This window comes from Solanum verrucosum, unplaced genomic scaffold (genome assembly GCF_900185275.1).
Source record: "Solanum verrucosum unplaced genomic scaffold, falcon-dt-bn FXZP01000222.1, whole genome shotgun sequence".
NCBI lineage: Eukaryota > Viridiplantae > Streptophyta > Magnoliopsida > Solanales > Solanaceae > Solanum > Solanum verrucosum.
The window spans coordinates 1,545,719-1,570,038 of NW_026020027.1; the positions used below are offsets into that span (position 1 = coordinate 1,545,719).

General features: G+C 35.7%; 5 protein-coding genes across 5 annotated transcripts; 3 read left to right on the plus strand and 2 right to left on the minus strand.

Annotated features, from left to right (window-relative positions):
- On the plus strand, window positions 1-4,445 carry LOC125821287 (N6-mAMP deaminase). The gene is made up of 11 exons (XM_049500704.1): window positions 1-150; window positions 1,174-1,244; window positions 1,344-1,435; window positions 1,525-1,584; window positions 2,313-2,555; window positions 2,646-2,722; window positions 2,832-2,901; window positions 2,991-3,104; window positions 3,805-3,871; window positions 3,997-4,101; window positions 4,182-4,445. The coding sequence occupies exons 1-11, from the start codon at window positions 74-76 to the stop codon at window positions 4,304-4,306; spliced, it is 1,101 nt and encodes a 366-aa protein (XP_049356661.1). The 5' UTR covers window positions 1-73; the 3' UTR covers window positions 4,307-4,445.
- Window positions 4,446-5,865: 1,420 nt separating this feature from the next.
- On the minus strand, window positions 5,866-8,366 carry LOC125821285 (probable serine/threonine-protein kinase PBL23). The gene is made up of 5 exons (XM_049500702.1): window positions 8,036-8,366; window positions 7,222-7,403; window positions 6,770-6,959; window positions 6,253-6,644; window positions 5,866-6,154 (listed from the first exon to the last, which is right to left on the minus strand). The coding sequence occupies exons 1-5, from the start codon at window positions 8,151-8,153 to the stop codon at window positions 5,870-5,872; spliced, it is 1,167 nt and encodes a 388-aa protein (XP_049356659.1). The 5' UTR covers window positions 8,154-8,366; the 3' UTR covers window positions 5,866-5,869.
- A 621-nt stretch (window positions 8,367-8,987) lies between these two features.
- LOC125821294 (cardiolipin synthase (CMP-forming), mitochondrial) lies at window positions 8,988-13,551 on the plus strand. Its single transcript, XM_049500710.1, has 8 exons — window positions 8,988-9,550; window positions 10,925-10,991; window positions 11,071-11,145; window positions 11,384-11,435; window positions 12,622-12,707; window positions 12,794-12,868; window positions 13,113-13,207; window positions 13,284-13,551. The coding sequence occupies exons 1-8, from the start codon at window positions 9,075-9,077 to the stop codon at window positions 13,372-13,374; spliced, it is 1,017 nt and encodes a 338-aa protein (XP_049356667.1). The 5' UTR covers window positions 8,988-9,074; the 3' UTR covers window positions 13,375-13,551.
- A 680-nt stretch (window positions 13,552-14,231) lies between these two features.
- LOC125821281 (pentatricopeptide repeat-containing protein At1g61870, mitochondrial) lies at window positions 14,232-16,001 on the minus strand. The gene has a single exon (XM_049500698.1). The coding sequence runs from the start codon at window positions 15,964-15,966 to the stop codon at window positions 14,758-14,760; it is 1,209 nt and encodes a 402-aa protein (XP_049356655.1). The 5' UTR covers window positions 15,967-16,001; the 3' UTR covers window positions 14,232-14,757.
- A 724-nt stretch (window positions 16,002-16,725) lies between these two features.
- Window positions 16,726-23,409, plus strand: LOC125821319 (tobamovirus multiplication protein 1-like). The gene is made up of 11 exons (XM_049500733.1): window positions 16,726-16,906; window positions 18,235-18,325; window positions 18,404-18,456; window positions 19,212-19,304; window positions 19,382-19,453; window positions 20,585-20,657; window positions 20,760-20,805; window positions 20,930-20,993; window positions 21,968-22,021; window positions 22,900-22,977; window positions 23,053-23,409. The coding sequence occupies exons 1-11, from the start codon at window positions 16,775-16,777 to the stop codon at window positions 23,143-23,145; spliced, it is 849 nt and encodes a 282-aa protein (XP_049356690.1). The 5' UTR covers window positions 16,726-16,774; the 3' UTR covers window positions 23,146-23,409.
- Window positions 23,410-24,320: the final 911 nt, after the last annotated feature.

Genomic DNA, 24,320 nt, shown 5'->3' on the forward strand with positions numbered 1-24,320 from the left:
GTTTTTTTGTTTTTGTGCAGGCAGCCCTAAACCCCAAGTGCAAATCTTGTAAATTCCTCCATTTTTTCTCAAGATGGATTGGTGGGTGTCAATGCCAAAAGTTGAACTACATGCCCACCTTAATGGCTCCATCAGAGACTCCACTTTGATGTATGTTCTCTCTTTCTTCAAATACTTCTGTATGTTGAAAAGTTTTAACTACATATTCCTATCTGTTGACTTCTTGCTTGATTCCATGAAAAAACAAAAAAACAAAAAACAGATTTTTGGGTGTTATTCTTGTTGCCCCCATTTTTATAGTTGTGGATTGAGTTTCCCACATTGGCTAAGTGATGGGGTTGATTTGGTTTATTTATATGCCTTGGACAATCCTCTCCGCCTTTTAATGGTTTGAGTTTAGTTTACACTTGTTTGTCCAAATGGTTGACCTTTGCCATCATGTTGAGTCATTGGATCCTTGAGTGTCAAAAGTGTTGGTTGGATAATATGGAAAAGGTTTTTTTTTACCTGGAGAACTTATTGGACTCTTGCGAGGTGTCAGTAAGCTGACTCGGACACCACGGTTATCCAAAAAAAGAAGTCAGACATACCCAATATAGTCCTACAAAGTGAGGTCTGAGAGGATAGAGTGTATGCAGGCCTTATCCCTAGCTCAGAATAAAAAAATAGTAACATGATAGTACTACAACAAAATAATATGATAGTTGAAATATAAGAAACAACATATAGTAATTAAAATCAAAGGACAAGAAACTATAAGAGTATTACTAGGGCTAGTAGTAAGTACGAACAACAAGACAAGGCACTCCTATCCACTAACCTTCTACCCTAATCCGTGCCCTTCACAATCTCCTATCTAAGGTCATGTCCTTGGTAAGCTGAAAGTTGAAACAACATCATACCTTGTCGTATCACCTCTCTCCAATACTTCTTCGGTCCAACTTTAATGATTAAATCAACCCTATACTGACCATTTTGTTTATTTTCTCCTGCTGGAACATATAAACACAATCTTCTTAATGATCAAAAAAAAAATTCCTTTGAAAAATAAAAAAGAACTTCAATTTTCAGTCAATTACCTTGTTTTTTCTTGTCATTCCATTGAGTGGGCATTTTTTCTTGCTTTAGTCGTATTTTCCAAAAATTTATGTGGATTCAATCTTTATTTTGCAGGGAACTTGCTAGAGATTTGGGTAACAGGGGGCTTGTACATTTTCCTGATGTGGAACGTGTTATCTTAAAACGTAAGCCAATTTTCTTCTTGTACTTTTCCCAATAATATGTCAAGCTCCTTTTTTTTAGTATCTTGAAACTTGCCTTGAGCTTACCTCTTTGTGATTCAGATGATCGCTCCCTTACTGAAGTCTTCAAAATGTTTGATTTGATTCACATTCTTACAACTGACCATGAAACTGTAACCAGAATTACTAAAGAGGTACTCTATTAGTGCAGTAGTCCAAACTTCATATCATGCAATGTATGTTGCAATTATTTGATTCTTTTTGTTATTACCATGAAAAATAGGTAATTGAAGATTTTGCTGCTGAAAATGTTGTATACTTGGAGCTAAGGACAACTCCAAAGGTACTTGAACTTTATCATCAGCTTGATCAGTAGGCTCCTAATTTAGAGCATTATTGTGCTGCTTGTTGTTACAATGGATATAAATTGAGAGAATTGTAACAAGTCAACTGTCAGCTGGAGTGGACTTGGCATTTAGAATCGAATTTAGCAAGCATAGCTGGTTGAATTAAGTGAACCAGATACTTGACATTGTGTTTTTGATGTTAGCTTCATTTAACTATACACTAGTTTTTCGATATAGTTATTTGGTGAAAGGGTATAAAAACAGGAAATAAAGATGTGGCACATGGGGTTAACTCAAGATTTCCCAAGTCCATATAAGCATACCATCATTCCATTCTCCAACCAATGTGGGACTCTAACTCACTCTAACAATATGCAAATGCATCTTTACACATTTGATCTCATGTATTCTGTTATTGTGGCTAAGTTCATGATTTGCGTGTTAAACATATATTAGGTGTGAGTCTAGAAGGTCTCTTCACACCTATAAAAGCGTACTTTGTAATGTTGTAATGTAAGAGTGGGGTTTTGTACATATTATTAGTGTGCTTTATGTTTATCTCCCTTTTCCATCCTCCTCGTGCCTGATGGTATTGTGAAGCAGTTTCATCGACTAGTTCAGAACTGCAAAAGGATCCTTCACATAAGTACTGTTCTAGCTCATTCATAAGAGACAATCATGATAAGTAAAGATCTTATTTTTGACATGTCTTTTCTGAATGCAGAAAAATGTCTCCAAAGGGATGAACAAGAAGTCATACATGGAAGCAGTTTTGGAGGGTTTAAGGGCTGTTAGTACCGTCGAAGTTGATATTTTTAGTGAACCTAATTTTGATTGTCCTGCTAGTGCCGCTATTTATGCTCGGAACAATGAATGTGCAAGCAATGGAACAGGAAAAAAGAAAATATATGTCAGACTTCTACTCAGTATTGATCGTCGTGAAACCACAGAAGCTGCAATGGAAACTGTATGTTTCTGAATCTGATGCACAAAGAGGCTAAAAGTTGATATTTAGTTTAAAGTCCAAGGCTTGATAACTTTTTTGTGGTTGGTGAAGGTTAAGCTTGCTCTGGAAATGAGACATTTGGGAGTTGTGGGTATCGACCTTTCTGGCAATCCTATAATTGGTGAATGGTACTATTTTGCGTGTAAAAAGTTTTCTATTGCATATTATTCTTGTCTTGCATTGTCGATAGACTAATAAAATAAGGTTTGAATTTTTTTGATACTTTTTCTCTTGTAGGCTAACCTTTCTTCCTGCTTTGGAGTTTGCTAAAGAGCAAGGACTTCTGATTACCCTTCACTGTGGCGAGGTGCATCTGGCTTCACTAGTTTGTCCAGCTTTTATCAGTGTCACACCGTAATCTCTCTGATTGGTGTATTTGGTACTTAGTGCTATTAGGTACCCAATCAGGTGGAAATCCATGCAATGCTAGATTTTCTTCCCGCAAGAATTGGCCATGCTTGTTGCTTTGGAGAAGAAGAATGGGCAAAGCTAAAATCCTTAAAAATACCGGTGAGAAATTTCGCATGTGTATTTCCAGATTTCTAGGATATCCATTTTTGATACAATGCAATCACACATATTAATGATTGAGCAAATACTTTACCAAATTTCCTACCCCTAGAATGGCCTGTATGCAAGGTCAGATTTCTCCTTTTCCTTGATACCCCCACGTATTTGCTGGGTAAAGAAAGCTGCTAGATATTTCCATCTAGAATACCACCTAGTGTTGTCAAAGGCATGCTTAAAGTGCACTTACGCCTTGAAGCGAAGCGCAAAACATGTTGAGTGAATGTGTGCTTTAGTGTCATCATCACTCTAGTACATACTTTTCGTTGCCAATGAGCCTCTCCTGAAGAGGAGATACCAAACAATTGATATTTCACTTTATTGTATTTTTTTTTCCAGATTCTTTGTCCATATATTTGTTATTTATGCTTATGATTATTAGACTTGGACTAAACATATATATTTGTAATTTTTTTCTTCCTATGCACTTTTTTTCATTAATCCCCTTGCTTTATTTGAAGCTTGATGCCCCAACAAAGCTTAGAGCTTATGTGTGCTTTTCGCTTTTGATAACACTGATACCACCATCATGGATAAGATGCAGAATCTTTTTTATGCCTTGCCATGTTTTGATGATGGATCGAAGTTCTGTTGGCCTACTGATCCTTTGAGTTTTGTCACATTTTGTTTTCTGTCATTGTAGGTTGAAATTTGCTTGACTTCCAACATCAGGACCGAAACAATATCTTCTTTGGATATTCATCATTTTGGTGAGGTTTCTGATCCTCTCTAGATTGTGCTTTGTACTGTTGTTACTCATGATCTTTGACAAAGGCATTTCTTATGAACCGTAACTACTTTGAAGTGAGTGCATAACCTTAGCTTTGACTTGCAGCGGATTTATATAATAGTGGACATCCAATTGTCCTCTGCACTGATGACTCGGGGGTATTCTCTACCAGCGTATCTGGCGAGTATAGTCTTGCCTCTTCTAGTTTTGGTACGTATTACTTTATGCAAACATGCGTAGTTTGGTTTTAGATTATGGTCTCACTAACTTTCGTTTTTTACATTATAAAGGTATACAAAAGAGAGAGATGTTCCAGCTGGCTAGGAATGCTGTTAATTTTATTTTTGCTGGTAATAAAGTAAAACAGGAGCTGGAGCAAGTATTTGATTTAGCTGCAAAGACCCTGGAGTTCTGATGAAGAATACTGAAAACTGAAATGGGGTTTTTTAATGGAACGATATTGACAATGAAGATTTATATAATCGATTCCAACTTGCTTGAGATTGAAGCGTTTGTTGTCATTGCTTATGCCACTTATTACTTCTATATTATATGTTGGTTATGAAACAATACATATTGGCTACTTGTAATCAGTTAAGCAAAACTGGCTCTATATTCAAATTATCGACTACTTCTCTACCTTAGTATTTTTCAAACCTGGTTTGAATAATATTTTTATTGAGCCGAGGGTCTTTTGATTTTTGTCACTATCTATTGTTTTTTATATTTCAATTATTATTGTATTATTTGTTGTAGTTACTGCTCTTTTTTTCAGATTAGTTTGTTATGTTTTCTATTGTATGTTACTATGCCTTCTTCACTTCCGTCATTTCTTTTTCAAAACCGAGGGTCTAATTGGAAACATTCTCTCTATCTCCTAAGGTAGGGGTGAGACACTCTACCCTTTTCAGACCTTACTCATGGGATTACACTAGGTATGCTGTTTTTATTATTGTCATTCAGAAACAACCTCTCTACCCGATGGGATTACACTAGGTGTGCGTACGCCCAACCCTCTCTAGACCTCTACTTATGGAATTATACTGGGTTGTTGTAAAAAGATTAGGTAAAGAATGCAAATTTACTGAGTGCCAAAGGAGCAAAAACACAACACATTAGGTTTACCCCAAATCATCTTCTTGACAAGTACTTGTTTTTTGGACATAACTATGCAAGAGCTTTAGCTTTTAACTAAAGCATGTCTATAATGTTCCTTAAAGTGAAAACAATATGATCCCAACACCACCTAAACTAACATCTTTATTTTCATGAACCAAAGCTAGCAGCATCACTAAATGAAATGAATACAAGTGATCTGGTGGAGGTTGGCACAAGGGGAAGCATAGGATCACTTCTGAGGAAAGAGATTGAGTATTTCAGAACACTTGAAATAGAATGTAACTGGGCTTTTATTGAATCTCAGAAGACTAATAGCTATATGAAAATGGATTCCAGTGGTTGCTGTTGTTGGCATAGTTTTGTATCCTCTACGATGAAATGGAAAAAGAAGAGAAGAATCAATGAATGCCTACCTGCAATGTGTTCTATAGAGAAGGAAATCATCCGGTTCAGTGACTCAGAGACGGATTTAGGACAAGTTCTATGGCTTTAACTAAACCTGTACTATCTGCTCAAACTGTGTAAGTATGTATGCATACATATAATAAGATCACACTCATTCTGAACTAACCGACTCTAGATTCTGGATTGCCTCTGTAGCTACTGGAATCATGAGGTCGGTCCTAACAGATACGAGGATGAAATAAGACTAATAGATCTTTGATCCATCAGTTTTCTTTAGATTCTACTCTTTGTTTTCTGATTTTCTTATCAAAACTCAAAATCTTTTGTATATCTCAAACATCAAAAAGTAGAGAAGTCTACAATCAGCAATAACCTAAAAAGGCCATCTTTTTTTCTGCCTTTCTTGGCTGGAGAGAAAAATGGTAAAATCAGGACAAAAAAGAGTTACTTCATCTTATGACACACAATTAGTTTCTGTTGTTAAGTCCTTTAGACACAACTCATCAGCACTATACTCTACTTCTGTCTTGCTAATTGTGACTTCATCATCTCTTGGCATGGCTAAGTACTCAAGAGCTGTAACAACATCACTAATCAAAGGTCTCGTGTAGGCTTCGTCTTGGATACACATATTTGCAATAGCAAGAGCTTGATGAAGTTCCAATACAGGGTAATTTCCTCCGAGCAACGGATCAGCCATTTCAGTGAGCATGTTCTTATCTTTAAAAAGTGGTTTGGCCTGAAAAAAAGGGTATTGCCTCATTTTATGTATGGGAAACTAACTATAAAGATGACAAAATATTAAATATGAAAGAGGTAGCAACTTCATTAACTAACCCAAGAAATCAAGTTTTGCTCTTCTGGTGGTCTTGTATTATCAATAGCTCTTCTCCCTGAAATAAGTTCCAACAGAACAACTCCAAAACTATATACATCAGATCTTGATGTCAACTGTTCTGTCATAGCATACTCTGGTGCACAGTATCCATAGGTCCCCATAACCCTTGTAGAAACATGATCCTCGCCTTCCGCTGGACCTAACTTAGCAAGCCCAAAATCTGAGAGCTTAGGAATAAGACACTCATCTAATAATATGTTGGATGCTTTGAAATCGCGATAGATTATGGGAGGATTGGCAATATCATGCAAGTATTCTAGCCCTTGCGCTGCGCCTTTAGCTATCTTCATTCTGGTATGCCAATCCAATGGCTTCTTATTTGATGGAAAATCTGAGTTAGCATATGAATTAGTAAGTATTATACAAAATACCAAAGTGTTCATAGAGCACTTTACTAGTACACTCTTTAAGTTCAGCTCAATGGAGTAAGAACAATACGAATTAAGCTGTTCATACCAAGAAGATGATCTTCTAAAGATCCATTCTGCATGAATTCGTAGACGAGAATTCTCTGGTTGCCATCAGCACAATATCCTATCAAATTGACAAGATTCGGATGATTAATGAGACTTAGATTCAAGACTTCTGCAAGAAATTCTCTGTTTCCTTGAACCCCATTCCTGTCAAGTTGTTTGACAGCAACAACCTGGAGACAAAAAACTCATTTGATGAACAAACTGAAAAAAGGTGTTCTATTACTAGTAGTTAATAACCACAATAAAAGAAGAAATCATGGTAAAAAATACATCTGAACTCTCACTTTTTTGCGAGTTTCACACCCCAACTATCAACTGTTTTCTTTTTGTTCATAGAGGAAAAAGGAACAATTGATAGTTGGGGTATGAAGCTCACGAAAATGCAATAGTTCAGATGTGTTTTTGACGATTAACACAAAAATAAGGACATACTTGGTCAGTTCTTTTGAGGTGTCCCTTATAGACCCTCCCAAATCCTCCTTCACCAACTAGAAACTCAGGATTGAAGTTGTCTGTCGCATGAGCTAACTCGCGGAATGTGAATACTTCTGCTGAAATGTTTACATTTCCATATCTAAGTATATCTTCAGCCATCATATTCTGCTTGCCGACCCCTGCTCAGAAATTGAATTACAACACATTTACTGAACAAGTTTAAGAATCAAACAACTTCTCAATGAAGGCTAGAATACTACTGTTACAACAACATACGCCTTAATTCCAAGCAAGTTAGGGTCAGCTACACTAATCCTCATTGTCCGTATTGTTTCATTTAAGTAAGTTTTACTACAAGACTCCAAGAAATCATTGTACCTAGAGTAAACATACTAAATGACTAAAAAAAATTAATCTTAGTTATATGATATCGCCAATATAGATCTTGTTTCTTCGATCACATCCTATTTCTCGTTAGTATTTCATGGATTCCAAGAGATTATAGGTCCTTCAAGACGATTTCTATCACCACAGTTTCACATATTGTCCGATGCATTTAGAGTTCAATGCAAGACATGACCAAAAAGGCATGTTAAAGAGATCAATGTCTCCAATATTTTAAAACTAAATCTCAATATAAAGGATCTAGATCATCGTGTATTCTCAGCTAACCCCAGTATATTCAACAGATAAATAAAAATACTTGTGAGATAAAATTACCAAAGTTTCAACAAATATTATATTTCAAATCCATAAATTCAAATATATCATTAAATTTAAATCTTAGATTCACTTATCGAGATATCTCAACCTGGATGCATAGTAGCACTTCTAAGCATGGTAGCCAATCCCTTAGAATCATCATATTTACTAGTTGTTCTTGTCTCATATACAGAACTCCTAGAGGATTTCAAATGAGTTTTCCTCATATTTTTTTTTGTAGCTTCTTCAACAACAACAACAAACAAAAAAAGAAGATCAAATTCTTTCCTATTCCCTCTTATTTGGTTTTAGCAAGACAATCCCTTTATGTCTTGCAATAAAAAACCAACTAAATTTGATCCAACATTATCCAAGTAGGTAATGTAGAGGGGAAGGTGAAGAATTTGATTCAACTTCAATGGAAAAAAAAGGGATACTTCTATAAAAAATTTAAGATTGAAAAAAAAAAAAACAATAGACTACAATTTTGTATTTTAATTGAAAATTTCAAAGAATTAGATGTAGATTGATTGATGTTAAGACTCGTGTCATTTGGACATAATGGAATAGAAAATTTAATCCGATATTTATGTACTAATATATGGACTATATGGAATTTAAGGCCTCTTTTGTCTTAACTAACTTTTTGCAAGGTGATTGATTAATGTAATTAAGATTCAATTATTTGTCTCATTAATTTTAGCTAGTATACTTCATTAGGTAGTGTAAAAAGGTGATGTGTGCGTTTTTGGTTTGTATTGAAAATACTTTTGAAATTGATATAAATTATTAGTTATTGTCAGCCTTAAAAACACTCTCTACTTAGCTAATTAAACGACTTTCGATCTGCCACATGACATAACTTGTAATCTCAAACTTTTGTAGGAACATAAGACTCCTAATAAAAAATCGAAATAAGTGTTAAAAACATCTCTAAACTTAGGGAGTATTGAAAAATCATATGTGTATTCAAATTCAAATAATCAAATAAAATAATATTTTTTAGAAAATAAAAAATTGGAGAATGAAATTAATAATTCAAGCTCGATAACACGTGTCAAGTTTGTTTACCTCGTCGGACCGCTCTGCTAAACCCTCGCAAAAAAACCTTACTCCATCTCGATGTGCATGAAAATGCTGCTACATCAATGGCGATTTTCAGATCAATCGGAACCCTAGTTTCTCGAAATCGTAAGCTCAATTCGAACTATCTCACTTCTTCTACAATTTTCTTTACCCAACAATTTTCGTCTTCTTCATCGTCAACGATACCATTGACGCCGTTACTTAACTTTGACCGCCGGCGCCGCCACTTCCTCGCTCCGTTCGCTGCCGCCGCTAATTTTTGTCCCCTATTCCTTTCTTCACCTCCCTGTAAGCTTTCTCAGTCTGCAACTTCTCTACATCTTCAATCCGATTTCCTTCTCGTTTTTCCTAGAGTGAGTTCTCTTAGATTACAATTTCCGTACAAGTTATGCTTCCAATCGACACAGAGATTGCAAATTGAGAGAAATGAAAAGGAATGGAAAGAGTCTCAGCTGGCTGTTGAAGTTAGGGATAGTTTCCTCAATTTGCCCAACTTGATATCCTTGAGTAGAATGATATCCGGTCCATTTCTCACATGGTAAATTTTTGCTCTCTCTTTCCCTTTTTGCTTACCTGAGAATTGGTTGCAATAGTTTATTCAACCTACATTTTTGTATGGAGGAAAGTGGAAACTGCTTTACATTGAAATATCAGGCTCATTTGCCAGTGACGGCTTGTATAAATGGTTTAATTTGTTTGTCTAGTTTTGACTTAACATAGAGTTTAAGAAAGTAAAAAAAAAGACCTCTTGTCATCAAACTAAAATATGTAAAATGTATCAAAATGCCTTTTAATCTTGTGGTTAAACATATCACGTGGAAAGTTGGAATTTAAGAGTTGCCAACAAGTAAAAAAACATTCTCTTTGAAATAAGACAAACAAATTGAAATTGAACTGGAGTGTGTGCTAATTATACAAGGAAAACTATAGTGTGTATAATGATAGTATTTTGGTGATGTTTTATATTATTAAAAATTGACAACAACTTTTAATAAATGTTGGATATGGAGTTAAAGAACTGATATTTTTGAAGTAAAATGACTTCTGGCCATAAGTGACTGAAGTTATTTTCTGTTCTTGGTGGAAATTTACCATAACCAGATACTAGAAAATGGTTTCATCAAGGAAAACATTTCTCTAAAACATTTTGCACCATACAAGATACACCTGTACTGTAGAAAGACAAAGTGAGCCTATGGTGCTTTAATAACCTCGTGGGCATTTACTTTCATCATCGCAGTATGAGTAATTCTTTATTGCAGAATGCAGAAGAACTTCATTTCTCGACATTTATATTTCATGATTCAGACAATTGTGGGTGTTTAATTCAGTTAATTTTAGCACTGTAATTGAACTTGTAGAAGAAGAAACTTGAAAGAGACATGAGAAAGTAAAAGACAACAAATATTTTATGCACTTTGCTGTATGCCTTAGCATTTGAACTCTGAAAGTATTCAAGAACTAGTACAAGGACAAGCAATAATTGAGTTTGGCATTTTCCTTCGCTAAGCATTATTTTTTGTTTGGGACCGAGTTGTTGTTGTTGTAATCATTGTGTTTGTTTATCATAATTTGGATCATGTGAATGCCATGAACATGATCACCTTGGTTTTCTTGAATCTGGCTGTGCTTAGGATTGAGGTGTAGTTGGAGACTAATTATCTTCCTTGGTCAAACATTATGTTTACTCATCATTAATTAGATTTTGTGGATTCTTTGGATATGATCAGCTTTGTTATCTTGAATGTGGTTGTGCTTCTATGCCATAAGCATAGCTTGCATGGTAAAATCTGTATGTGAAGGCCACAAAACGTTTAGACTGCAAATTGACACAATGTTATCATTCTGCTGTAGTTAAGCTACAAATTAAACATATACTCCTTTAATTCCCATTGCTGTGTAAATATTGCAGGATGATTATACATGATATGTATCTTCCTGCATTTGTTGGGCTAGCTGTTTCTGGGGCAACTGATTGGGTGTGTGGCCCCATTCTACTTCTCCTTGAAAAGGAATTAAGCTCAGCTTTCTAATTTAGTTTCATTCTATGCCTTGTAGCTAGATGGATACATGGCAAGGAGGATGGGGATAAATTCTGTTGTTGGTTCTTACCTTGATCCTCTTGCTGACAAGGTAACTATTTAAACTGCTCTCCTATCCGGTTCATTGACCTAACCAGTGACCAAAATTCTGATTTGTGATTCATTCATGTTCTCTTCATTGTTTCACTGAATTTGTTTTTCGTTCATTCCTGTTTCTTTCTTGTTTCTCTCTTTTCATTTGCTTCTTTTGTGGATAAAATGTTGCTTATCTTGGGACTTCAGATACTTATTTCTTGGCCTTCTTATCACTATACCTTTTATACCTACAGGTTCTTATTGCATTTGTTGCTCTGGCAATGGTAGACAAGGGTCTTCTTCATCGTAAGTTCATATCCCATTTGGATTTACCTGCATAGACTCTTTTCCAGGTTACTAAAGAGTGATTTTTAGTTCTCCATCACTGACTGCCTTCCAATAAAAAACAGAATCGGCTGCATGAATTCTCTGAAACTATTTACTATGTGCAGGCAGATTTCACTCCAATTCTAACTAATTTGTCTTTCTAAATCTCACACTTATCCTTAAGTTGTCATGCGAGTCTTTAACCGGAACCTAATGTAAGTGTGACAACAACAGCTCAATCTACTCTTTTACTACTTCAGTATCTCCTCTGTGGATCATTCACTTTCTTTGGAGTTATCCATGCAAAAAATTAATGCTGGTCTTTCTTTTTGCTTTATTGAATATCCTATCCGATGCTTGAAGTTCATATGATCGATCAATTACATTTTGTTTTAGTCATCTGTGTGCATGCCCTTCAGCTCTTTATCTTTCCTCCCAAGTTTAGCATGCTGCACAGTTTAGATTGTTGATAAGCTTGTACTAACCCACCTTCACCTTTAAAAAAAGATTGTTGAAAAGCTTGTAACAAATCACCCTGAGATCATAATATAATATTCTAAACATTAGATTTCATGCTTAGTGCTAATAAACATCTTAGTTGACCTTTATAAAAACAAGAAAAAATCATACCCGTACTTGGCAAACCTGATATGTTCATAGAAATCTGCGCCTTACTTACCTATAGCTTTTCCTTTTGTCTTTGTCATTATTAAGGTTAAGGAATGAGAATTTCTCATTCTTTTTTTGGATAGATAATTAAGTCCTAGTTCTGATCTAAAATTTGATCCTCTAATTGTACTGACTAGTTCAAGTTAAGATTACAGGTCTGTAGACTGTAGGCATGTCTTGGTATTTTCCTTTATCTGATGATCAATTGTCTTGCTCTCGAAATGTGTACACTACTTATATGACATCAATTTCCCTGGCTTGAGGCTCGATTGAACGAAATATAAATAAGAGATATGTCAGTGATTCATATGCGATGCTACTGCTTGTTGAGGCCTTTCAGCCCACATATCTACTAAAAAATACATTTGAGTGCCAAAAGTGTTTAGATGTATTGCTTACCTAGTTGGATCTCTAATTATTTGTGGATTTTCCAAATGAAGAGGAAAGGTTGCACTTTGTTTTCAGAAACTTACTTTCTTGGTTTTATGCTGTGAAGCTGGACTAGTTTCCCTGGTTGTACTGCGTGATGTTGCCCTTGTTGGTGGTGCGGTATATAAAAGAGCTAGCATTTTAGAGTGGAAGGTGACGTTGGGTCTGCCGAAGATTCTGTAATAGTAATCTGCAGTATTGTTTTTGCTCATATTACTTGGTTTAAACATTGTTTGCAGTGGTCAAGCTGGTATGAATTCTTCAACCTTGATGGAGCCCGTCCTCAGAAAGTTGAGCCTCTTTTGATAAGCAAGGTATATCACATGTTCATTGAAGCTCTTTTTAGGCAACATTGGAAAGGAATAACTGAGAGGATAGCTTGTAATTTTACACGAACAATTTTGCAATATATTTCCCGGTTCATAAGTAAAACAACATATTGTATCTGGGATTATGGGGTCTGTGGAGGGTGGTGTGTGTGCAGACTTTACCTCTACCTTGTAGAGATAGAGAGGCAAACTAGTATTCCAGTTCATAACTAAATTGAAACATGTACAGGTAAATACAGTTCTGCAATTGGCCCTTGTTGCTGCAGCTCTCCTTCAACCGGATCTGGGTAATGCGGAAACTCAAACATATATCACTTACCTCAGGTGAGTTACAACTGTACCTCTTTGTTTTATTTCTTCACAAATATGTAGTACTCAATACCATTCTGGTTTGTTGCAGTTGGCTAGTAGCCATGACAACTGTAGGTTCAACTGCGGCCTATGGAGCACAACACCTTAGGGGTGGAGCTACATGGAAGAACAGACTCTAATTGGATACCGAATACCTTAACAAAAACAGAAAAATTAAATTGCCTGCTTCTACCAGATTTGTTTCTTTCCTTTTCTTTTTGCCACATGAGATGTCAAAGTAATGTTATAGTTTTTGTTGTGCACTCAATTCTTAGGGAACTGTTCTATCAGGAAATAAAAAGTTCTCTCTCGTATTTACGTTGAAAGATTTTAAATAAGCTCAAAGCATGATATAATTCAACAGCTAACTTGATTATATCACATGAGAAGGAAGAGCAAACCCCAATGGGTAGCGCCTAAAAGTCTCTTCTACATTTTTTCCCCAATTTTATTGAACTTTTAGAAGGCAACCAGTTTGTTTAAAGTTAAACTGTACTAGTAGTATCAATTATTGGCACATTTAAATAGTTTTGACTTCCAAGAATTTAGTTGACCTAACATTTAAAATTGAAATTCTAAAATATCTACTTTCAAGAACACAATATTATGAAATTCTGATATAAATCTTTTCCAAGAAACAAATAAAATACTTTTAACTCTGTTACCATCTATATGTACCCAATAGAACTATCACAACCTAGATAAGTTGGTAAACTCACAAGACAAATGCAAAAGCTTTCATGTTAAAACAGTATCTCTAATATGTACCAGCCAGAGTCTACATTGGCTATAAATCTCCAGTTCATCAATATCAACTTTATAATCATTTCAGAATAGAGCAAGGTGAAGTAAAAGTAAGAACACAACAGTCAAGCAGTAACAGCAACAACAGTTGGATAGTGAGAAACCAAAAGGCACAAAAGCAGTTATTGTGCACAATTGCTTTAATAGAGAAAATGTAGAGCTTTCGGATCGCGCTCCTACAGGCTGACAGAATAAGGTAAAGACAGCATCACAGCGCCTGCTGTAACTATCAAATTTTCCATTTCTAAGAATGCAGGTGATCATGTTAGTTATCAAAAGCTTAGACAAGCTGTTGTCAAGGGTATTAAGAACATAACATTCCCAAAGACATGCTATCTGCTAATGTTAACTACTTCAGCTGTAGAAACAGTATGGTATAGTATAAAAGCCCTCATTAAATTCATTACCTAAAAACAAATGTGAATACAGCAGTAAATATTAATATCACATGCTACTGAATAGGCGATAAAACAGCTTGTTCGCCAAAAACGTTAAGCCAAATGACATGTTACTTGGTTGGAAGCAAAGCACATATGAATAAAGACTCCGAATGCTAATTCCAAAAGAGAACCAGGTAAATAAGATGCAATAAAATGATATCCTTAGCACTGATGAAACACATAACCAAGTTCCCAAGGAACTCTGAATTTTTCACTTTATTACGATCATGGGCATGCTGCAACCAGAAAACTGTAGTATACCATGTTTATTTTCTCTTCCTACTTGGGCAATGCCTCTTCAATGTCATTCCACTTCTCGACGTTTCTCGAAATCTTCTCCTTCACTTGAGCTATGACTTCCCGTGCTTCATCAACCTTTGAAATGCTAGCCAATCCTTCAACAAGAGACTTCATGGTGGAAAAATTCGGAACCCATCCATCAGCCAAACATTTTTTATACATCTCCAATGCAGCTTCAAAATCCCGACTTTGACACAAATAATACACTAATGTAAAATAGCATTCAGCATCAGGTTTCAATCCACTATTAACCATCTTCTGAAACATACTCTTCGCCTCTTCCAAATTACCTTCCTTGCAAAAACCAAGTATAAGATGGCCATAAGTTGCACAATTCGCCTTCAAGCCTCTTGATAAAATCCCATCAAGTAACGCCTTAGCCTCCCCGGACTTCTTAAGCTTACATAAGCTCTGAATCCTTACATTATACGTACTAATCCCCGTAACCATCTTATATCCCTTCATCATTTCCAACATTTTCCCAACATCTTCATACTTCTCCTCCTTATAAAACCCAGATATACAATTCCCAAAAGACTCTGCATTCGGCTTAACATTGTTCCTCTTCATTTCATCCAATATTGAATAAACAGAACTAGCAGAACCTGATTCACAGAACCCTTTGATTACCACATTGTAAGTATCTAAATTAGGAACAAACCCATACTTTTTCGGGAATTCGACAAATACCCTTTTCATTTCAGCATAATTCTTAGCTAAAACACAAGCAAACAACAATGCATTCAGAGTTCTCTCAGTACGTTGAATACCCATTTTCTCCATCTCCTCAAAAGTCCTCTTAGCCTCATCAAGCAGTCCGGCCTGACCGTAAAGAACAATGAAATGGGAAATGAACCGCTCCGATTTCAAATCAGGTCGGGTCGTTGATTCCTGGAGAAATGAACGTATACCGGAGAAATGATTGAGATCTTTGAGCTTGGAAATGGCTTTGGAATATGCAATGCGATCGAGATGGGATTCAGGGGTTAAGGCAGCTGCACGGCAGATGTCGAGGATCCGCTGTGGGTTGGTTTCGGATTTGAGGAGAGTTAGGGCGGCGCGTGATTTGTCTTTGCCGGAAAGTGGAGATTTGGAATCGGGATTAAGGATGGAGGCGGCGGAGTAATGGCGGAGGTGGTGGTGATGCTGAGAGGTGATGAATCGGAGCTTGCTGCGAAGTGCTGCCATGGCTGTTAGGGTTTCAGATTTTGGGGTTTAGGGGTTTAGACTTTATGACTCTGAACTGGAATATGACCTCTTTTGTTGGGGTCTTACACCTTTTTTGAATATTACGTTAATTTTAATTGTTACTTAAAATTGTATAGTATTTAAATTTATGAATCAAGAGACTTATATTATGTAAAACATTGATTTGGAAAGAATAATTAAAATAATCTTTAATATATAGATAACAATTCTTTGTGATTGTAAAATAACTATTCTTTATTTCGATTATGATAGCATGTGTCATCAAGATATAAAAAGCATATTAACTTACAATCATCCTCATCTTTCTTCTATTTATTAATAAATAAGCAAGCTTTAATATTAATATTGTATCGACACACAAAAAAAAAAAAAAAAAAAGTTGACAAAGAAATTCCATGTTGTAATATATAATCATCAAAAAATTTAGAATCAATTCATGGATCTCTCACTAATAAGGATGATAGTGGAGTGATAAATATTCTTTTATTCTTAATCACATGTCTCAAAGTAGGCGAACTACAAAGAACATTTTATCCGATATGAATTTAATCGAACTCCAATATACTACCGAACACCTACCCCTGGGACCCCACTCTTGTGTCCATTGTTCTTTTCTAGTTGTCATCATATGATTCTACCCATAGCACGTCAACACGTTCCTCTATAAAATCTCTCTCTTGTTTTTTTTTTTTTTTCTTCAAAATTTTTTCTAGTAGTTTTGTATTAAAGTCCTAAAATTTGCATTTTTGACTTTGTGGGAAGCAAAGAAAAGAGAACAGAAGCTGAAATGACAAGAATTACAGTTGAATTGGGTCTGCCATCAAAGTGGTGGGATGAGATCAATGAATCTGTTCAATGGCAAGATGGAATTTTTTACTCTCTCTCTGCTGCTTTTGCTCTTGTCTCCACTGTTGCTCTTGTAATTATTACTATCTCTCTGTATCTTTATTGGATTGGTTGTGAGTAATTGTCAAAACTTAGTTTTTTTTTTTTTTTTCTGTTGAAAAGGGAGCATGTTTATGATTGAATTGCTGTTTAGTTGATGATTTGAAGTTCTATACTTGCTGCAAATAGGGATGTTTGGTGGCTAAAGTCTTGGAATGGAATACTGTGGAATCTGAGTATTGGGTTTAACTTTCAGTTTTGATTTTGTTTGTTTACTTTGTTGTTGTTATTTTTTGTTCACTCTCTTTTTTTCTCTTTTTAGGAGCATATGAAAAGTAGGATTGACAATGGTTGTTTATATAGTTTGAAAATATGATATTCAAATATTTTTGGGACTTCCACTCACAAAACTTCAAATTTTTCCCAAATAAAATGCATGTCCAAACACAACTTCAAATTCCAAATTACAACTTCAAAAGCTCAAATTTTCTAGTTTTTGAACGACAAAATCAATGGCCAAGCAGGAGCATAGTATAGTGTACTTGAGGATTCCACATAAGGTATATAGAAAGTTTTTAATAATTCTAGTCCATGGCTCAAACTGATTCTAACACATTGAATTGACATGGTTAATTGCAAGGGTTGGGAACATGTAGGTTAGATTAGATTGTAAACTTTATAAATATTGAAATGCAATAATTAAGATCAGAATTTATAACTCTGTCCTTTTCGGTTTTGCTCCCTTGAGCTATCTTCTGTTTGACGCACTATATAAACATGGTTTAGTGGCAAATGGTTGCTTTTGATAGCTGTTATCCGAGTTATCGTTGACCAATTTATTCTCTAAATGCTTTGGTAAGTTGTCTGATATAATTTCATTGTCAAAATGTTTAGTGTTTTCTGAGGTTTGTGATTGGTATATAGTGAAGTTGTTTGGCACCCAAGGGTGTGGCCTGAGTGGTCAATAGAGTGGGTTGAGCACCATGAGGTTTCAGGTTCAAATCCCAGCAAAGACAAAAAGAATAGGTGATTTCTTTTCATCTATTCTAGCCTTGTTGGACAGAGTAATTTGGTACCTGTTGCTTGCGGGAGGAGATGGTATCCCGTAGAATTAATCGAGGTGGACTCAAGGTGGCCCGGACACCATGGTTATTAAAAAAAAGATACATAGTGAAGTTGTTTGGTGTGTGTTATGAGGTTTAAATCATTTCTGATGAGCATACAGTTCTCATGTACCATGACTTATCAGTTGCATGCCATTAGTTAATGGATGTGTTTTACCTACTTTCGTGGTGGTGTATCTCCATGACTCTCTATTGGTTGTGGGGTTTCTGGTTAAGTGTATGTGTTGACCATTTGCAGATTCAATTAATTAGAATAGAGTTGAGAGTACCTGAATATGGTTGGACAACACAAAAGGTTTTCCATCTCATGAACTTTGTTGTAAATGGAGGTAATACAATTGCATAAGTAACTATCTTGTACTTTTTGCCTTAGTGAATTAACTTTAATGTAAATCTACTTTTCTCAGTTCGTGCCGTTGTCTTTGGATTTCACAAAGAAGTGTTTCTGTTCCATCCCAAGGTAGGTTCTGCTGTGTGCATGTTTTGTTACAATAGCATTTGACAATGTGTGTTTACTTGAATATATTGCCTGTTTAATATTCATTCCTCTCAGGTTTCTTACCTGTTAATTTTGTTGTTTCTGAAGTTAATGTCCCCCCGTACTGACTAATCTTATAGTCTAATAGTAATATACTGTCAATAACGGGCAGCCTTATATGTTAACGTGAGAGCTTATTTGATTGAAAATTCTTTGTTTCATATTACTTCTGAAGGTTGTCATATTTACTCCATCTTCTATGGGTATCAACTATAGGGACTAGTCCGAATTGTTGCATCTCTGCTAGTAATATTTAGTTGTTACCTCCAACATTTAGCTCTAAAATCTTTAGTTCCCTATGTATTATGCTAAGGGAAAATTAATCCACCGATAGCAACTCAATAACCATGGTTTTCCATCACTTAAAGTTGAAATTATCTTTATCTTTTACTTGATTATATTGGTGCATAAATAGTTGCTACCATCAAACTCTAGCTTGACACAAAGCTGTTGGGTGGTCATAAAGGCAAGAAAACATGCGATATTTACATTAGAATAAGATTTCATTTTGCAAATGTAACTCCAGGGCTCATTGTTGTGATAGCTGTTTTATCCATTATTATGTTTTTGGTGTTGATGATGTGAGAAGAAGAATTTAATACATACCACCACCACCATTTGAGCTGCTTCTTAACTGTTTCCCAATTCATGTTAACATTTACTCCATGTTAAATCAGGTGTTGACTTTGGTATTATTGGATCTTCCGGGCCTGCTTTTTTTCTCAGCATATACACTTCTTGTTCTATTTTGGGCTGAGATATATCACCAGGCAAGTGAATTTGTAGCATCCTCTAGGCGTAGTATTGACCCATCAATTCTAACTGTTGTCTTTCTATAAATGAGCAGGCTAGAAGTTTACCAACAGATAAGCTGAGAACCTCCTATATTTCAGTAAATGGTGCAATCTACTTCATACAGGTTCGCAACATACTTCGCCTCCTCATTTACTAATGGCCTTTGAAGTTGCTTAGTAGGGATATATGCTGGACTAGATATTGGTAATTAATCTTTTTATAATGTATTTATTTTGCTTTTAGGGATATGAAATATATTTGAGATATCTAAGGAATCCATCAATCTTTGGTGCTGTGTTCTAGTCAATAACCACTTCGATTTAGGTGGTTGTTTCTCATGAATATCAAGAGCTTCTCAGTCCTTTAAATGTTGGGTCCTATTCATCTTAGATGAACATGCTTTGTAAAATGGAGTTCTTTTTTTCTTTTTCCCCGACACAAAACTAGATGTCCTTTCCGCTTTCAATGCCTTCCTTAGAATTTTCAACAACAATAACAACATGCCCAGTGTAATCCCACCAGTGGGGTCTGAGCAGGGTTAAGTGTTCACAGTCCTTATCCCTACCTCGTAGAAATAGAGAGATTGTTTTCGATAGACCCTCAACTTAAAAAATGAAAAGGGGATACATGTATGGGAGCAATAAAAACAACAAAATAATGCAAAATGGAGAGTAATACACAACAAACAGGAGTAAGAGCAGTAACAAGAAGAAAATAATGCTATCATCGGAGCACAAAAAAACACTAGCGATAGCCGAAGTCAAAGATCAAGAAGCTACGAGAATAATACTAATACTACTGGTAAGAAGGAAGGTTCACTTATGACCATCAAGCCTATCTCACAGGGAGGCAAGAGAAACACTCAACTACCAACTAACTTTCTGCTCCTAATCCACAACCTCCAAACTCTCCTATTTAAGGTCATGTCCTCGGTAAGATCAAGATGTGCCAAGTCCTGTCTAATCTGTCTAACCACTCTGCTCAAATTGTACCCCTTTGTTTTTCTGAAACAGAGGATATCTTTCGTCTTTATCTTGTAAAGAATTTAGAGAACCATGGCAAATTTGGCCTCGAAACAAGGCTCACATTATCGTAATTCCTGGTACGTCCCATTCCACTAAGAACAGAATATTGTCCGTTATTCTTGATTTCTAGCTGAATACCTGAACCAACTCCCGTCTCCCTTGCACCAAGTGCTATCGAGTCTGTAGACCTCTATCTCAATATGTATACCTGAAAAAATGGTTTGCATCAGGCTTGTATCTGGGTGTACCTCTGGATGAACAACAATAGCACTGTGGAATTCATTGGGAAGATATTCATAGCAGGTGAATCTTTATATTCATTTTCTCTCATACATTGAAGGATTAGAACTGTTTTCAGAGTTTAGTCTTTCTCCTTAATCTAGCATTTCATTACATTTGGTGCAGTTGTATCATTTCTAGCTGCATTAGGCTTTTTGCTGTATGGAGAAAGGTGAACTAACTGCACACATTTATCTTCTTAAGCCAAACAACCTTATGTCATTGACCGTGGCTTAGACATTACTGATTTTGTTGTATACGTCTTCTTGTGGACTTCATCTTTTTACTATCATCAGGTTATTTTCTATGTTGAGATGCTTCCCCATTGAATCTAAAGGGAGAAGAAAGAAGCTTCATGAGGTTTGCACTTCCACCCATTTGTCTTCTTACTAGGTGCAAAGAACTTGTTTGGTGTTCTTTTGAACTGATGTAGTGCAGTAAATGCATTTTAAAAAAATCCAGAAAAAAACAAAATTCTTTTCTTTAAACTTGGAAGTCTAGGAGTAGTTATGGTTTTGCTCATTCTCTTCTGGAACTTTCTGCTTTAACAAAAATGTAAACTTGCTATAACAGCCATATTTGACCCAAATATCTTCCTAAGTTGAATAAAACAAGATAAAGTAGTTTATTGCTTCTCTGCAGATTATGGCTATAACAAAAACAACAACGACATACCCAGATGTAATCCCATAGGTGGGGTTTGGGGAGGGTAGAGTGTATGCATACCTTACCACAGTCCCCTGAGAGGTAGAAATGTTTTCGAAAGACCCTCGGCTCTTGTTTGCCAAAATGGATCCACTTTTAAGTGCTTTTTTTTTTTGGGGGGGTGGGGGGGGTGGGGGTGGGGGGTTGTTCATCTACAGATGAACAATAAAGAATTGGGCAGCCTGGTGCACAAAGCATCCCGCATCCACGCAGGGTACGAAGAAGGGCCGTGATGTAGACAACCTACCTAATCCAAGCATTAGTGGTTGAACAATAAAAAACTATAATTGATAAATATGGAATCTCCCTGAGGTTCTTTGTTAGCTAATGGAATGCCTGTATTTTGTAATTGAATTGGAGGATGAAATGCATACACAAATTTTCTACACCTACAGACTTCAATGAGACATTTTCTTGTCCTACCTACTTATTCTTTAAACCCTTTTACATCTAACAATTGAACTATTCTCTTGTTGATTTGATATGCTTTTGTCAGGTGTGAAGTCTCACTTATGTTAGAGTTAAATAAATAAATGCATGCATAAATGTTATAATTAATGCATGGTAGTTCTCAAGATCTCTTATTATGTGGTGATTTACATGGACATGGCATATGCGTATGATCGCAGGTTGGATCTGTAACTGCCATTTGTTTCACTTGTTTCCTCATTAGATGCTTTGTGGTAAGGCCCTTTTACCCTCTCCTTTTCTCCCTAAATATTGTTTGCCTTTTATTTTCGGCCTTTTAATGGCCTCTTAACAACAATAACAACATACCAAGTGTGATTCCACAAGTGGAGTCTGGGAAGTGTGGGGAGTACGCAGACCTTGCCTTTACCTTGATGGGGTAGAGAGGTTGTTTCCAATAGGCCCTCAGCTCAGGAAAAACATTTTCCAAAACAGGTTTAAAAACACAAGACTGAAAAAGCTATGATGAAAATATTGGAAAAAAGTAAAGTATTGACAGCAAAAATAGTAGGATTTGAAGTACATGTTGTAAATACTGACCAGTACAGAAAACTGTACTGGTTTTTGAGGAATAGACAAAGTTACCAATTTCAAAAAATAGTAAAAATAGTCAAAGTAAGAAACAACAGTAGTAATAAAATTGAAGAATAAGATAATGACAGAAAACTCTCTTAGCTCGCACAGGTACCAAGATTTTTATCGGTTGCTTTTGCAAGCCGGAGGTTAAATATTGTAGCTATTTTAATACAACAAGATGCAAGTTATGCTCACCCTTCCACTCACCTCCTGGAGAAGGAAAAGAAAATAGAACGACTCTTTATTACATTATACATAGCACCAAGAGTAGAAATTTGTTACAAAAAAGGTTGGGTTTTATAGCAACTGTTGCTTTGATCTTTAGAGTCAAACTCGCTTTAATTCCTTAGTAACAGCTCCTATCTTATCTTAGGAAAAAAAACAGTTCCTTCAGAATTATTATTATTCAGCCAATGATCAAATCCTCTTTCAAATTACCTCAAGGTTTTTAATCTCTATGCCAGCAGCTTTCATACCTGTGGAGCTTCTTTATTGCTTCTAATCTTTCTCAATGTAGGTTGTGTTATCGACTTTTGATGCTGATGCATCACTAGATGTCTTGGACCACCCAGTTCTGAATCTGATATACTACATGGTACACATCGTTTCCTTTTCCATGCTCCTTGAACACCCTCTGAACTTGAGATGACATTATTCTTCCCTGTGGCAGCTTGTGGAAATTCTTCCTTCAGCTCTTGTGTTGTACATCCTGCGCAAACTGCCTCCGAAAAGAGTATCTGCTCAATACCACCCTATTCATTAGCTGCAGTGGACATTTATCTTCAATCCTACAACCTTCCAATGGTTGCAGCAATTGAAGTTAGTGTAGTTCTGCACGAGGTATGGAGCCGCACAGAAAAGGATCTAGGAAGTATAAATTGTGGAAAGGCGCGGTTTGCCAGTTGCAGATAGCTGTTGTGCTTACATTTCTGTTACTTTTGTGGTTTGAAGACACAAATTTTAGAATTTTGTGTACTAATTGAATAAAGAAAATTAGGAAAATTAGTGCCTTGCTTCATGTACTGTACTATAGTATCTCTTTGTATTTTGTCATCCAAATTAACCAAGTGATGAATATGATATCCTTGAAGTGACTTGATATACTCATTTCAGATTGTTGTTGTCAGTTTCATTTTGCTTTCTAATCTAGTTGTTCTTAACGGGTTCCCACCTAGTCATCTGATTCGACTAATTTGGATTTGCGTCGTGAAAGCCAAAGGTAAAATCTATACAAGCATAAACCATTGTGATTAGTGTACTGTTAAAATTTATGCCATTGATTGTGTGGAACATTAATAGGAAGCATCTCCACTGGTTCTTGATCAGTAAAGGAAAGATTAACTCAATTGGTTTTATTTTTAGTTGATGTTAAACGAAGAAATTGACTTAACATCTTGGCATCTCAAGAAGAATATACATAAATTTTAGTTCATTTCCCTTAAATGTGGCACGATTCGAATTTCAAGAGTCAAACAATTTAATTAGTTGAGGCTAACACATATTGACTTAGACACCACAATTATAAAAACAAAGTGAGTACTAAATTGATGTTAGGTCACAATGAAACAATAGGAAACTAGTTCAACCAACAAATTGACACGATCTAGCAGCTAGAAAGATGACAAGTGTGTTGAAAATCAGGTTATAGTAAAGGTGTTTATCACATGGTTCGATTTGGTCTTTGCCGTTAGCAATTTAACTATTAGTTATCACTTTTTATATGTGCTAAACCGTCACCGAATCAATAAGATATCAATCGATTCGGTTCAATTTAATGATTATCGATTGATCTATTAGCTTATCCGTTATATAAATTAAATCAAAGAGGAATATCTTTTATGTGCTCCACTAATGACTTATTGTCGAACTATCTGAATCCATCAGATGTCATCTTTGCTATCGTTGAAGAGTACAACTAATAGTTATGAATTGATCAAC